At 40.6% G+C, this 16774-nt stretch overlaps 1 protein-coding gene across 3 annotated transcripts in view; it reads right to left on the bottom strand.

Moving 5' to 3' along the window:
- Positions 1 to 5013: 5013 nt before the first annotated feature.
- Positions 5014 to 16774, bottom strand: part of Wdr72 (WD repeat domain 72) — a 163645-nt gene continuing 151884 nt past the window's right edge. For all 3 annotated transcript variants that reach the window (XM_052729321.1, XM_052729326.1, XM_052729334.1), the window contains exons 18-19: positions 11190 to 11294; positions 5014 to 5745 (exon numbers count right to left, since the gene is read on the bottom strand). In XM_052729321.1, coding sequence (XP_052585281.1) covers positions 5690 to 5745; positions 11190 to 11294 — 161 coding nt within the window. In that variant the 3' untranslated portion in view covers positions 5014 to 5689. The remainder of the gene's footprint in view (positions 5746 to 11189; positions 11295 to 16774) is intronic.

The raw sequence follows: 16774 nt of genomic DNA, 5'->3' as shown, positions 1-16774 counted from the left end.
TGTAGGTTGAGACCCCTTTGGGGGTTGAATGACCCTTTCGCAGGGATCACCTAAGACCATTGGAAAACACAGATATTTACATTACGATTCATAACAGTAGCAAAAATTAGTTACAATGTAGCAACAAAAATAATTTTATGGTTGGGGTCACTACAGCATGAGGAACTGTATTAAAGGGCTGCAGAATTAGGAAGGTGGAGAACCACTGAGTGAGGGAACAGAAGAAGGAGGAACCGAACTGAAGGAGTGGACGTGCGGCCTTCTTGCCTTCTTACCTTCCTGGCCGTGGGAGTCAGTTGTCGTGTGCTCACCTGCCTGGAACTGTGATCATTTTCTTGATATTTTGATGTACTGAGTCTATGTGACAAGAATGTTCTCAAGCTTCCTTCACACGCAAAAAAAAGTTTTCTATATCATGTATGAGTTGTACCGAATCATCAGGAATGAAAGAACAGGCTGCTTCTCACCAGTCTTCTAGTACAATGGAAAGCAAACTTACAGCATAATGGTGTGCATACCAGTCCTAAATTCTTATGGACATTTGAATAAATAGCTTCCTCAGTGACTTGACCCATGACCACACAGCAGAGCCACACCCCATCCTTAGTTATGTGGCTCCTGTGGGGTCTCTGGCCTCCCTGCCAGGTGTCCTGGACTTCTGGGTGTGACTTTCATTGGACAGGCGAGTGCAGTCACTTCTGGTTAGGGAGATCAGGGGAAATGAATTTGTCTACCCACATTTACTCAAGACTTTTTTTTTTCATTTTGAGATGTTTCCATAGACGCCCTGTCTCTATTTCACAAGAAGCTTGGGTAGTCAGGGATGAGAGCCGTTTTCTTCCTATGCCAGCAGAGAAAGGCTCCAGCCAGGAGAAGCTAAAGAAATCAGACCCTAGTGCAGAATGAAACAGAAACAAATTCTACCAGTCTGAACAGGAGCAGAATATGACTTCAGTATTGAAGGAAGTGACAGATGTCCTGGCGTTATGGGAACGGGTTTAAGCATAACCTTAAAATAGTGCTTCAGAGATTTCGGAAGACAGAGAGGAATCTGTCTTTGTGCTTTAAGCCCTTTTTCTTCCACGAGAATTTTTTTTTTTTTTTTTTTTTTTAGTTAGAATACATTTTGGACCAGAGCCAGGGAACTGATATTTTCTAATCTTGGGTGTTGCTGCCACCTACATGACGGAAAGGCTACACACAAACTAGCTTTTCTCAGAGGGTACCTGAGACAGCATGCTCTCTGCGAAAACATAACCTTGAGACCTCCACATTTATTTCTCCACTTCACTCTCCCAAACAAAGGAGTATTTATTTCTACCCCATTATCTTGGAAGAAGTTGAAATTCTTCTTCGCTTAGACTGGGGGATAAAACACACTGGTTATTTGAATTAGGGACTGATCTCAGGGAATCTTCCCTATCACAAAAACAACCTCACGGACAACTTCATCCCCACAGTTCCTTCTCAGGGGAAGAAAAAATGATCTTGACCTGGTTTCTATATGTCCCCTACCCACATTGCCCAACTTCAGAATACAAAAGGGAGGCTGAACCAACATAGGATGCAACCAGAGATTCAAAAATAGCCTGGTCCTCATGATAGATGAGAGAGGCTGTTTTTGATCGGCAATGCAGTTGACCCCGAAGCATTAACAGGGAACCCCTTTAAAAAAATCTACAGGAAGTTTGTGGTGCTCAAGGAACGGAGCATAGATTCTCCTTTTATCCTAGAAGGAATTGTGCAAACACCTTCCCCTTAGAATATGCACGGGCAGGATCTAAAAGGCAATTGATGACTTTGCAGATAATTGCAATTAAAATGATTGCTAAGTGAGTAAATGATGGGCTTGGGAGGCATGTGCCAACTAATTATTGCTTTTGCATAATGTTATGAATATTGGCGTGTTGCTGGCATTTGGCGCTTTACAGATTTAGGCTGGGAGTGTACTAAATATGGACTGTCATTGCTGTTAAAGACCTTGTATCCTTGAATAAAAATCCCTACAACATTTCTAAGGATCAGGCTACTGAAGACAAAAAAGATCTTTAGAACTGACGACAGAAAGTGTGGCATAGCAATGGGGTAAAAGGTGTTTGCGTTAAAAGACAGAGCCTGAGACACCAAGAATTTTCTCTTTTATCACAGAAAACAACATAAATGCGTTCAAGTGGTCTATGAATATCAGTTTCACACAGTATTCATGTGCCTGCTTATGTTTTCTTATCTGTATCATAATCATACTAACAAATGATGCAATCATCACAGTCCATTTATATGCAGATTGTTTTGGGGGGAGCAAAGGTGTATTTATTAAAGAGTAAATGAGCGGGTCCAAGGCTAAGGAATTTTTTTTTAAATCTAATTAATCAGAACGAACATTTCTAGTGCAATATTTATCAAACCCTAATTACTGAAAAAAAAGTCGATCATATCCTAAGTTTAAAGATGTATTTGGGAAAGTCAGAATGAATGTAAAGAGGGCAAGGGAGCTGTGGCAGGGCAGGCTCACCCTGGTCCCTGCTCCAGTCAAGAGGTGACGTAACTCCGGCCAATCTCCAAGGGACATAAGCCAAAAGGGAGTTTCCAGCAGTAGGCTCCCTTTGGGAGACTGGTCGTTTTTATTTATATATTTTCTCCAAATACCCTCTGAAGGATCCTTGTTGACCAAAGCGACCCAGGCAAGAGCCTCTGCATCTGATGGGGGTAGCCTTTAACTGTGTGTGGAAGACCCTACTCAGGACGCTTAACTAATTTAAATTTGATTACTGCTAATTTAGAAAAATCTTTAACAAATGCTAAGCATTACACGTGGCAACTTTGGCACATTGGATACATGTTAGAATCCATCGTGTAGCGAACAAAGAGTTCTGACCATGCCTTAAAATAACTGATCACATGAACTGTATGCAAATTAAGTTTAAAAAATTACAAGAGTCCATTCTGTGAAACGAAGACTAAAATCAATTGGGATTAAAATATTCTGACACTCCAGTTTAAATACACAGCATATAGATCACTTTTTTTTTGAAAACTAGATTATCATAATGTACCTTTGAAAGATAAAGGAAAACCAGATTAGTTTCTAAAAATGTTGATTTCAACATCTCTAAAGGGATTTTAAAATTGTGGGAAATTGGACACACAAGGGAGATAAACATGACCCCAGATGCCGGTCTCTGAGGACAGCCTACCTACTGTAAGGTCTTGTCGTTTCCTGATACTAACATATTCTAGGAAGTCTTAGCTTCATTTCTAAAACAGCAAGGGAAGACTTGAGGCCGTCCGATTGTGTGTTTATGATGCCACACATCTGACTTTTATTGGGTGTTTTCCAGGGCTTGCATTGTCCTCCACAAACCATCATAGGGAACCCTATTAGGGTGAAAACTGAAAGGAAGCTTGGCAACAGGCCAAAGAAATGAGGCTCCGAGAAGCCCACATTGCCAGACACATCGGGGTAGCCTCTTTCCAGGCCCCAAGAGCTTTCTCGACTCCATCCTCCACACCACCAGCAAAGACCAGGAACAGCTCCACCAAGTGCATGAAGGGTGCTGACCTTTATGTCTGAAGATGTGGCATTTCTCTGAATTAGACTTCTGGATGTAGGTGTATGTAGGATAAATATTACCAGATGATTGCCGAGAAGAAATGCAAGAGTATCTTAAATCAACAATTCATTACAGTCTCAGGAGGACTCCAAGTACAGCTTAATGTCCTCCAGTGCTCACCAAGAGACCTAGAAAGACACCCTGCCCCAATCAAGAAACTAGTTTTAGCTTGAGGGCTGTGGTGGTAGATCCTAACAAGTCACAGGTCAACTTGCTACTTCAAGTTTTCCTACAATAGAAATCACTGAAAACACAGACAGAAGTTCCCAGGGGGAGCATTTTCAAATAGACCCAGGGATCTGCATCCTAAACAGGACTGGCATGAGGAGCGTATTCAGTGCTAATCCTAATTCAGTTTTGCTTATGTTTTTGTTTTGTTTTGTAGTGTTGGCTTTTAGAAATTGATAAAAAAAAAAAAACCCTATCATGATGAAGTCATTTAATATGAATTTGTAGTGACTCAAACTTATGGTGCTGAAGAATCTTAAAATTCTGTTTAGTGAAGCCGGGGTTCCACCATGTCTGATTTCCCACCACTGCTGACACCATGAAATATTTATCAAGGATTCAATATTGTTTCCTTCAGACCTGAAAATATGCTAAATTCAGCAATGATTTAAATGTATTGTTATTCTTTTGTGCAAAGGGAATAATAGGACATATCTATGAAAATAATAAAACTCAACTTTTAACAAACATACCAGAATTTTAACATGTACCTGGTTTTAACTATTAAAATTTCTCCTTTTGGAGACATATTTGATGTTTCATCATCCAAAATGCTTGTGATGCCTTGAAAGCCACAATCTGTCCCACTGCCTAGCTGGCTTGTAACTTGTTTCAAATTACTCATGGCTATATCCAAAGGGGTAACATGCTCAGAAGATAATGGTTTTCATGGTTATTACTGTTGGAAACATATTACAGTTTAAGTACAAATCAAAATTAACTTCATGCAGAGACATGCTATTTTAGGAAACATACACATGGATTTTCATCTACTTTGATGGCATTACAGTTTTTTGATATTTGTATTAGATATATTCATCTAGCTCAATAATTAATTATAAGTCTCAAAGGGTACAGAGCAAGGCCGCTCAATGATATATTTCTCCTTTGAATTTCTCCTTCCCCCATCCCTGCATCCCAACACAGGATCTGAGGCTGGTGCTCAGAAAATTGTTGAATTAAAATTGTATGAAATGAAATGAACTATACACACATATACACACACACACACTATGTATATCTAATATATATTTATTTCCATCTTTCTATGGATTAGGCCATATTTCTATTCATTTAGATATATGTTAATAATCTTTGATGATTTTCTATAAATTAAGGAATCATTCAATAAAAGTCATAGCACATAATTCAGATCAATTTAACAGATGAGCACTTTACGCCCATTTCTGTTGATATTGCTTTGCATTTTTTAGTTTTAGAATTCCTGCTAGCCCAGCCTCTTTCTGGGAAAAGAACTGTAGATGTTTATAAACTAACAAAGAACAAACTGTGGTATGTTGTAAGTAGAATCCCCTCCCCCAGTTCAGGTTACAAGGCTAATAACATCAACCTTTAATTAAAGACAATCACCACGGTGTCATTAGAGGTCCAGACTGATTGGACCTTGCAAAACTAGACACCCTTGTATGCCACAGATTGACTAAAGGACATTTCATGTTTAAGGATGTGACGTGCAAAGGTTGGTTGGAACTGAAGCACCCACTAAAACAATATGTCCAAGCTCAATGTGGCAAAGCTGATAAAGTTTTGGTTTAAATACCTTGAAGCAACAGTGAATTGAGAGTATTGTGCACCCCTTTGGCTTCTGTGGGCTGGCGTTCTTTGTTACAAGTAATGACAGAAAATAAGGAGAAATAAGGAGACTAACTTAGATAATCATTTCCTAGAATTAGAATTTGAATATTCTCAATCAGTGATAACATTTTTAATACACTTTGGCTAACATGTTCGTGAATCCACTGACAGTGGTGCTTTTATTTGATGGAAAAGAGATAGTGTGTTCGTGCTTCTCTGTTAGTTCAGATTTGATTCCCCTTCCGATACTCCATCTAGCACATCCTGCAGGAGCACACCTTCGCTAGCCATGGACGATGCCTAGGCTGACCTAGAAAGAAAGCAGATATCTGGGTTACAGGGTGTAATATAGAAACAAGAAGACAGACAGAAGGAGGAGAAATGTGGGAAGGGGAAGTAAAAGAGCAGGAAAAGGAAGGAGCGTACTCTCTGTGACTTCTGCATTCCCTCCCCACCCTGTAGTAAAATGCAATATATGGTAAGTAATATCCCTGGCTTATAAAGCAGGTACCTATATTTTAATCCCATACGTTACCAATAGATTTAAATCATCCCAATAACAAAGTCTTTCAAAATGATGAACTTGGCTTGAAAGAGGCAAATTCTCCCTCATTTTAAGCAGCTTAATTGTTGTTAGAGCAATCTACAACCATGGTTTCAGTGCCAGACTTTATAAATATTCGCTGAAGTATGAATTAAGTTGCAGAATCAAAATATGTATCTCTCAAGCATTTAGGTAGTTATCTGTGTAGGCTAACAAAAAATGAGGCGGCGGGGGGGGGGGGGCGGGATAAATACTGTACCATATATTGTTACACGTATATATTCGTATGAATCAGCCTATGGTTTTACGTTGCTTTAAAATTTATTCTGCTGGTATTTACATTTTGTCTTTGAGTAAATTAATTAAAACATTGGCGTTACTAAACAAAACCAGTAGGAACTTATTACTTTATTATTGACATTGTTCTTCCTTTTTCTAGAACAAGTTTCAGCCCCAGCCATAAGCCTGTGTTTGGTGGCTGTGATTGATGCTCAGCTCACACTGTCCACATTTTCTCCCTCATGCATCATCATCAGGCCCCTCCAACATGACCGTCCTGGAGCTGTTCTACTTTCTGATTCCTGGCTTTTGCTGGTGATTCATGAGACACAGTAGTAAAAAGAAAAAAAAAATCTCACCTTGGCTTTTCACAATGTATCATCCTCTGTGAGAATTCTAGTTTTGTTCATCAGATTCATGCAAATGTAATATTGATTGACAGTGATGTATATAGATCCACATGCACAATGTGCTACACAGAAACCACTAAAATGTTCTATTAATGGCAGAACACACACTGATTATAAACTACTTTGCAATTGATGTGAAAACTTAGTGAGTGCATTTTTTTCTTGCATTTTCAAACTCTCTCTTCTCCACTATTTTTAGCTGACACTCCGTGTGTGTGTGTGTGTGTGTGTGTGTGTGTGTGTGTGTGTGTGTGTGTGTGTGTATGTTCGTGTGTATGCATGTATGTGTAGGACAGAGGTTAATGCTGTTATCTATCTCCATGTTACTTTTTGACACAGGACCTCACTGAACCTGGAGCTCTCTGATTCAGTTAGACTGCTAGGCCAGCAAGTTCCAGGGACCCACTGTCTCTACCTCCCCAGCAGTTGGGTTACCCCTGGCTTTTTACATAGGTCCTGAAGATAAAACTCAAGTTATTGTGCTTGCATAGAAAACACTTTACTGACTGAGTCTGCCCTGAAGTTATGCCATCCCTAGAACGTTAGGAGGCAAAATTATTAATTTTCTACACTAGGGTCTCTCATTAACACTAGCCTAAAAATTGCAGACATGGCCCTATAATTTTTATCATGAGTGTGAAGATGAGGGGCAAGGAGTCTTTGCTAAAAGGGTCTGGAGGATAAGGCTGTGCTTTGCCCAGAAGTTAACTAGATGATCTTGGAACCATTTTTGTGATAGCAGCTTTTAAATTCAGAAGCAGCCAAGCTTTAAAAAGCCACAGAAGGAAGGTCTAACGGCCCTAAATCCACAGACAGGGAGCTGCATGTTCATGCTGCTGTCTCGGAGCTTCTATTACTAGATATCAACCTTCTCCCCACAGGCTTCAGGAACATAGAAATGCAGGGAAGGAGTAGGTAGACTTCACAGAGTCAGAGACACAAGCTCCAATATGGGATTCACCTGTGAGCCAAAACTCACTGCTGATGAATTATTTCAAAGAAAAGACATGTCCAAGGGTTACTTTCCCCTTCAGACCAGACCTCTAGGTTCACCAGGAAGGTCAAAATAGCAAGAATACTCTGGCTGACAGGTGCTTCACCAACCTTAATGGACTCCAGGAGCTCACCTGGGTATAAGGCTTGAACCAAGAAAGATCAGAACGGCAAGATGAGTGAGGTACAGCCCTCCAGAGAAGAGGTGAGTGTACTCTGCAAGGCCTCTGAGCTGTGACCCATATGCAGAGTGGCCCATTTAAAAACAGCTCCCCCTGGCCAGCTCTAGGCTGGAGAGCAATGTCAGTGAAAATTAACCCACTGTCTCCAAACGCCACTCAGGAAGTCAACTGCATCACTGTATGCAAAATTTAAAAATTTCATCTTATTAATGGCATTTAAAAACTAGCAGCACTTAAGATATAACTTCACGTCTTTTCAACAATCTGTTTCAGCTTCTCCATGCTATCTTGCCCTTCCTGCTTTCTGCCTATGAACGGGGGCTGAAGTGTTATGTAGCTACAGAAGCCAGAGTAAAGCGATAGCTTGAAAAGATTTAAAAACAAAGACAGTCCTTGGATAGAACAATAGAGGAAGCGATACTCGTGGTATGGGAAAATCATTTCTGTTTTCCTTTTCTAAATACTCCTTAAACATTTACTCTATTCATTTAAAATGAGGTAATAAATATATTAGTCAGTTAGCATTACATTAAACTACATAAGGTCAATATCCATTACAGCTAGAAGGCTGAGCACGCTCAGCTTTGTAACAGGGGGATTTTGCACATCCATGAAGATGTTAAAGGGAGTTTCAGATGGAGTCATGACATTCCATGGGAAAATGGAAAGAATGATGGCTCCAGACTTAAGCATACCCCTTCCACACGACATCATTGTAAATTTAGCTACTGACATACTTCTCTTAGTTAGGTTCTCAAATATCACCACTTCAAATCTCCTATATCGTTTTTTTTTCCATGTAATAAAGCTGGTTAATCTTTCCAGATAAATGCCACCCCCACACAGTAAACAGAGGTGTATCCTTCACCAGGATGATGCTCATCATTGTAGGGCCCCTACACTTTGAGTCACTTTAGACTCTGAAGTTCATCTTTGGATTGTCATAATTTCACAGCTCCCAAAAAAGTCTCTCCATGTCACCAAATTCCCATATGAAACACAAAACTTATTCTCTTTCCTTGTTCCGTTCTAGGAATTTTGTCTCTCAGATGCTTGTACTCGGAGGAAATTTAACGTCTCATCAAAATCTTTCTCAGCACACAAGCACCTCTGTCAGAAGTGTTTTAATTTCTTATTAGAGAATTTTATCCACACGAAGAGTAATAAATAATTCATGCTACTACCTCTTTGTTGTGTGTGTCCCTGAACTGCACAGGGCTGGGAAGCTGACAGCTGTGTCAGGACCAGGCACCCGAGATCTGACATGACAAGCAACTAACAAGTTCCTTTTAGTTTGTCCCAAAAGAAGACAACAGTCCAAAGTGCAGAAAGAAATCCCGGACCAAAATGAAACGGCTTCTTTCTTTCCCCCTAAGTGTTTGCTCTGAGCCGCTTCCCGACCCACAAGCCCTGGTCATTTTACAGGACCGCCCAGCCCCCTTTCCTCCTCACACTCGCTTGGCCATTTACGCCTGGCTACGGATCAATATGAGCAATTCTTGGAGAAATACGATGTCTCCATGACAACCAAGCCACAAATTCTCAGTGGAAGGCAGTGAGACCAGTAGCGAACCCTCCAGAGGTTTCTGGGCCTATAAGGGTAAGATGTCTTAAAATGCAAGGATGGACAGAGGAAAAAGCCACAGCAATTCATCCTTTATTACTGGTTTAATGATGTCCGATGTATGGAACAGTACTCACTCTATAAGATTCTCCCCAGCTCCTGTATTTTCTAATTACCCTGTTTTTTTTTCTTTCTTTTTTTTTTTTTGACATGTTCTTTTGTTCACGACTGTCAGACAGTAAAAGCCATCTGAATTTCGCTCTCAGTCCACTTTTATTAAGGCATGGCGGACGGCATCATGTTGATGGATCATGTCAAAAACAGTGAGTGCTTAAGTAAACACCTGACTCCTGATTTAACTTCCTGACAAAACGCTTGATGGGAAACAGCTCACGGAGAAGAAGTGTAAAAACCTCATCAGAATTAGACAGTTTCAATCCTAACCACAAGTAATCTAAGAATAATCTTTAGCATAGACAGTTAACACTATCATCACCCTCTCCTTTTTCAAGTGAAATGAATTGACATTTTCTTTGGGGTGTTATGCCAGGGAGCAGGGCTAATTTGTTCTTTAACAGTTTCCGTCATTGTAAAAACATGCTGCCTCTCTGTGCCCTCAGACGCAGAAGAGACAGCATGGCTGGGATAGGGCACGCAGCTGCAGCTCATCTTTTAAGGGCTCTGAGTGCAGCGGAGGGGGCTGATACACACTGGCCATCACCACTGGGCCTATTGGGGTTCCAAGACGACTTAGGGGGCCTGACATAGATTGCAGGCTACACCTTTCACTGAAAATTAAATCTCGGTATCTCTCCTCCGGGAAGGATCAGGGGACTGTTTGCAGCTGCCCCCCTGTCAGGGAAGGCGACACAATTTGGAAATCTCTTAACTAAGCTGACAGCCTACCGAGAGGATGAATCAAAAATATGATACAAAGATCAGCGCACAGAGATGTGAGAGGGTGGAGGAGAAAACAGGAAAGAAATGTCCAGCCCAGAGAGAGAGCCAACTCTTTCAGTCATGGTACTGAGGTGGGTACTAGCACCTCATGGCTTGGAGTGGCCCAACAATGTCATTCAATTTTTAGTAACAATTCTTTTTTTTTTTTTTTGTAATTAATTAATCATTAAAATTGGGCATGCTTCAGACCAAGACAGAATCAAAAATCCCAGCTAAGCTGTTCTAGCTGTCTTTTCCTGGTACATTTTCCTACCTTTCCTTTTCACAAAGAGAATATCAACGTAAGCAACTTTGACACAGAGTAAATCTTACTTCCCGATAAAGGGTTCCGACAGTCTCTCCCATTGTTTGACCACATCCACCCTTGTTTTGCTAAAGCGCCTTCCCCCAGTCAGAGTTCTGTTTGAACAGGGAAAGGTAAAGAGATTCTAGAGGTGGCGATTGGTTCCTCTCTGCTCATCCCTGCATTTCTGCCTTTCTCTTGCTAGGTCTCATTATTTGAAATATTTGAAATGTCAACATTTCTCTAGTTTCCAGCTTCTGTGTGGATTAAGCAGTTTAGCTTGGAATTGATAATGAACTAATGGTGTCAGCTTCCTTTCTCTGTCGTAACGTCTTTGTACTTTGTCCAGCTGAATTCTTGATGAAAGAGGAAAAGATAACAGCCCCACACCGTGACCTCCTGGAGGGGGGGCGTTAATTTGAGAGTGCAGCTGTTAAGAGCCAGCAGCCTTCCAGTGTCCTCCCCCACACACTCCCAAGGACCCCAAAGCTGTGTCAAATTTATCATTTTATACTTGACTATGTTTAAATGGCTTCCACCTGCACTCTCCGACTCTTCCAAGACACATCTGTCAAGAATGTCCTCAGTATCTTGGAAGTTTGCCGAGTTCAAGTCGCTGCCATGCTTGACCGGACTGACTGAAGCTGTTAAAAAGAGAGAAGGGAGAGAGAAAGACAGCCATGAAAAAGTAGCAGTGAACACCATTAGACCACTTCAGTCCCACCGATAGTGTGGGGCACACTATGGAAACACAAATAATAAATTGAAATAAAGTGTATCCTCTAAGTATTTATTGGCAGACACGTAATTAGTTGAAAAATCCATAGATGTGACTTTATCTCAGAAGAAAAATAAGCGCCTGGCATCAGCTTAAAAGCTACACAGCTACAAAGTGACAAAGCGATGCTTTCGAAGTAGAAATCGTATTTTTAATGCATAAATCTAAAACAATATAGTCAATTAAGAGCACATGGGCACAGAGCAAAGAACATCCGCCAACTCAATCAGAAAACCCAGCTCTGCCCCATGGTGTGGCTCCTTCTGTAGCTCAAATCTTAGGAACGGACTCTTTGTCTGCACCTCGGCTCTCTTTTCAGCACCCCAAAACCCACAGCACCAAACGCATGCACACAAAAAGTCTCACACAAAGGAAATCTTCAAGTATAGCATGAAGGCATTCAACGTGGGGATAGGAAGGGCCAGCGTTTTGAACACTAGGGAACCAAACAGCTTTTCACAAGATTGTTTCTCAGGCAGCAGCAGGGACCAGAAACAGAAGCTGGTACCCAGGTATGACAACATTTCCTGTAAGTATGTTATCAACACCAGCTCTTTAACAAACAGAGTCAAATATCTGTGATTTTTCCACTTGCTGTAAATGACATCCACGAGCAACACATTTTCATGTTATCTCCTCACTAGTTAATATCTGCCAGGAAAGTGGGCCTGCTCAGCATGAAGGTATTCAGTAGACAGAACAAAATGAGTGCTGATCACATAGATCAGGTCACACCCTCTGATCTGAAGTCAAATGTATACACATTGTTGAGCATACGGATTTATGTGAAATATAAACATGGACACACAACTGTCCATATATGTCTCCATAAATGCATACATATACACCTATGCACACATTATCAAGTATGTACACTAATGCAGACATGTAAACATGTACACATAACAATCCATATGTGTACCTATACACACAAACACACACACACATACACACACACATATATATACATAAACATACACTATCAAGTATGTATATACTCAGGCAGACATAAATATTTACACATACCATTGTCTATATGTATACATACATATATGTGCATACACTATTGAGTATATAAATACTCATTCAGATATGTAAACATGTACACACACCACTGTGCATATGTACACACATGCATATATACAGATACACAAACTATTGAGTATATATATATATTCATTCAGACATGTAAAGATGTATATACACCATTATTTCTCTCTATACATGCATACATCTATACACCCATATACTACTAAGTGTATACATATACATACTCACATGTATATACACACATATACTACATATATGTATATATGCATGTGCAGACTACTTATTGCATATACATACACTCACATCTATCTATGCATGATACATTATTGAGCATTTCTATATAGTAACATATATACACATATAGTAATATACTATATAGTACATAGATATATGTACTATCAAATATACACATAACTTACATATATATAAAAATACATCTATATACACATAGACACTTTTAAATGTACACATAACTCATGTATATATATATAAACACTCATCTACATACACACAGGTACACACTACTGACAATATATACATAGATGTACTCATATAAACACATGCATATGTATCTATCTATCTATCCCTGTCTATCATACTACTGAGTGTGTATGTAAACTCAAATGCACACACATATATAAAATTAACTATGTAAATATATTCCTACACACACACACACACACACACACACACACACACACACACACAGGTATATACAGAGATACATTTTTGAGAACAGTAGAATCTTATGCCTCTCAACGTTTCTTATAGTACACTCTACCATTGTCTTCAGCTCTTGATAAAACGTATTTATAAGTAATCAATGCAATAAACAAATTATACCTACACATATCATATAGGAAATGTTTGTAGGCTCAGGGTCACTGTTGCTAAACCTCCTTCAGGCCTTGAAAGAGCCACACAGGGACTGGAGTCCACATAGCTTCACACACTGGGTGAGAGATATCAGGTGTCCTGCTGGAGCCCTGAACCAGCACTGTCAGCAGTCAGGGCTCCCCACTCCGCTGTGTGCTCAGAACCTGAGGCCCAGGGGTGACTCTTAAAAGAGGCTGGTAACAATTCTAGTCACACATTCCCTACAGACAGGGTCAGCAGCCCTCTCGGAGTGTGGAGAGTAGCTGTCTTGTGAACCGTGGGCAAACATTGGATTTACCACTTCCCCAAAACCTTCCCTTTAGGAGAAAACACAGGGGAAGGATGGAATTCTTATTTTAAATAAAGAAGCTTACACCTTCAGTTTGTATTTTGAAATTTCTGGAAAGCACCAAAAAAAAAAAAAATGCGGAAGCCAAGTCTGTCTCCTTCATTTTCTATCTTGTCTGCAACAGTGCCTGGGCCACGGGGATTATTCTCCAAGGATTTCTGAAATGAATGAATGGACCAGGGACTGAAGCAGAGGGGCCAGACTAGCTGTCTCATAAATCAAGAGGATGTGTGCTCTCAAGGATGTGTGTTCAGTTAGATCCATGAAGAGACTGCCATTTCATACCATGTGGCCACGTCTGTGATCTGCAGGGAAACGCTCGTGTGTCCCGACTGTCACTGCTGTAGCTTCCTTCTATTTAGCTTTCCTCACTTTAAATCATACAGATTGACTACTTTTGAGTTCACAGATTTTTGTGAGCTGTTTAAGTGGCATAGTCAAATGCAGCAAAGCTACAGGACATTGTTATACCAGTCAACGTTTACAGTCTTTTTAAATAGATCTTATCGCCAGGTATCTTATTTGTTAAGTCTCTGAAGTAGTGAGGGTGGTATTTACAATCAGGAGCAGATCACATAGGTAATTTTTTTTTTTTTTTTTTGCTAAACACCAATGAGGTTGCATCTCTATTTATTTGGGCAAACACATTGTTCTCATCCAACATGTTGTCCTTTCATGATTGAACACCTTTTGCCATTCATCTACTTACTCATGCCTCCAACCTGTCTTTACCAAACAATCAACATTAAAAATGCTACTCTAGGGGGTCCCTGCCCCTTAGGGCTGAACTGTTGGCTACTGGTAGACTCTGGGAGAAAGGAAGCCATTGTTTTCAACTGTGTACTCACTGGTGATCCCAACAGACTCCAACGGGTAGTTCTCATCCATGGCCATGGAAAAGGCCCTGGTTAATTCAACTCAGGGGGTCACAAACCAAACAAGAATGTATGGGTGTGAGGAAGAGATTATTAGGGAAGATGGGAGGTGGACAGAGGAGGGTGAGAGATTAGAGGGTGGGGTATGAGATCAGTATCCTACACACACGTGTGACATTGTCAAAGAACACATTTAAGCAATAAAACATTAAAAAATTAATTAAAGACCTCAAAGGGAAGAGGGCATGGCATTAGAAGAAAGATGTGCCCACAGCCGTTAGTGGCAATAGCCTAGATCCTGGATGAGAAGATACAGCAAATGTTTTCAAAAAGCTAGAAAGTGGGATCAGCCCCTGGTCTTTCTGGAATGGAGTCCAGCAGGTACCATGTAGCTCCTCTTTGCCTTGACTTCTGATTTCTAAGAAGCTGATTCTTGTGAGGGTGAGTGTTGTTATTTTGAGGAGGTTATTCAAGTATCTTCCTTGTTATAGGTGAATTTTCCTATCGAAAGTGGTATATGATTCGCCATTCTTTGCTGGGTGGTTCACAGAGCATCCAATTAAACTGACTGTGGTGGAAAGGCCTATGATGTGTCAACTGGGAGCAGCAGGCTTCAGAGAGGTTCATTACTGCCAATCTACCTTTTGTTTGTTTGTTTGTTTGATAGGCTAATCCTTGTGATTGTCCTTTTGGGTACTTCCTGTGGTATCTACTCATTAAACTCTGGCATGATGAGTGACTGAGGTTCCTGTAATGAACCATTTCAAAACCAGTGAAATCAACACACATTGATTTGGTGCTTATTATGGGCACAGCTCTTTGCTGGACCACAAGGGACAAAGGAGTAGAGGTACTTTCAATGTACCCTCATGCAACTTATGATCTAGTTGATGTGCAATTAACACAATTAGTCAGGCTCTCTGGAGTCTACAGTCTAAGCGCGTCATGCCTTTTAGGAGGGCAGAGAAGTTCTCTGCTGTAAAGTAGTAAGGAGGTGAAGTTTGATCTAACTCTTCTTGAATGGGAATGTGGGATAACCAATGGGAGCCATTCACATCAAAGACAAAAGCCTGGACACAGGTACGGCCAAAGAATTCCTGAGTACCCGATGCCACAGACGTGTTTGCTAATGTGGCTGTCCACTTGGTATATCGTTAATGAATTCTCCTTGTTTGTCTCTTGAGCTGTCTCGGAATTGCTGTTGTTGGATAATTCTTCTCACCTGGAGAAGTTAGCTATAGACAGATTTTTTTCCTTGCCCTAGATAGTCAATAATTTGATCTTTACTGATGGAGGACCCATTTATCACAGTAGCCATCCTTTCACTATACATATCGACTTTTCCTTATCAATACCACAGTCCATTTGTAGCTCATCACTAAAGTTCTTGGGTGTTTTCGTTAGTTTTTGAAGGTGCTTTTCAGAGCTTGGCAGAGAGATGCTTTTGACATCAATACAGTGCAAATGGTAGCTAGACTCATCTTCAGCTTAACATCAGCTGTTTATTGCCTCTAGAATGGATTGTGAAGCTGTCTATGTCTGGAGGGCTGGGTCCCCAAAAGATACACTCTTCTAGACAGATCTCCACTAAAAGACGGAAGTCTGTTCCAGCCACCGACAGATAGAAGGCTGTTCCATTTACTCACTACACACTTTCAAATATTGACAGCCAAAAGGCTGATGCCCTGAATATCTTTTCAATATCTCCAGTCAGTACATAGAGGAGTCTGTGCTGGACGTGAATGTGTGGGATTATGGAACCTCTAATGAGTTTAACTCTAGGTCCTAAGAAATGAAAGCTTCCAGAAAAGACAATAGAAAGTCTCTCTCTCTCTCTCTCTCTCTCTCTCTCTCTCTCTCTCTCTCTCTCTCTCTCTCTCCTCCCTCGTGTGTGTGTGTGTGTGTGTGTGTGTGTGTGTGTGTGTGTGTGTGTGTGTGTGTTATGCAGGTTCACATTCACATACATGCACACACATACATCAACTAGAGACTGATACCACGTCTTCCTCAACTGCTCTCTCTTACCATCTTTTGAGCCGCGTCCAGCTTTTGCGTGGGTGCTGCACATTGAACTTGGCTCCTCCTACTTGCACAGTAAGCACCTTATAGACTAAGCCGTCCCTCCAGTCCTCCCAACCAGTCATTTAAAACTACATCCCAAATATTTTATGAGGAAGACTCTATGGGAGGATTTAT

The sequence above is a fragment of the Peromyscus californicus genome, unplaced genomic scaffold (genome assembly GCF_007827085.1).
Source record: "Peromyscus californicus insignis strain IS unplaced genomic scaffold, ASM782708v3 Scaffold_11__1_contigs__length_118956290, whole genome shotgun sequence".
NCBI lineage: Eukaryota > Metazoa > Chordata > Mammalia > Rodentia > Cricetidae > Peromyscus > Peromyscus californicus.
Note: the sequence above shows the minus strand (reverse complement) of the source record. Positions and strands in the feature narration are given on the sequence as shown.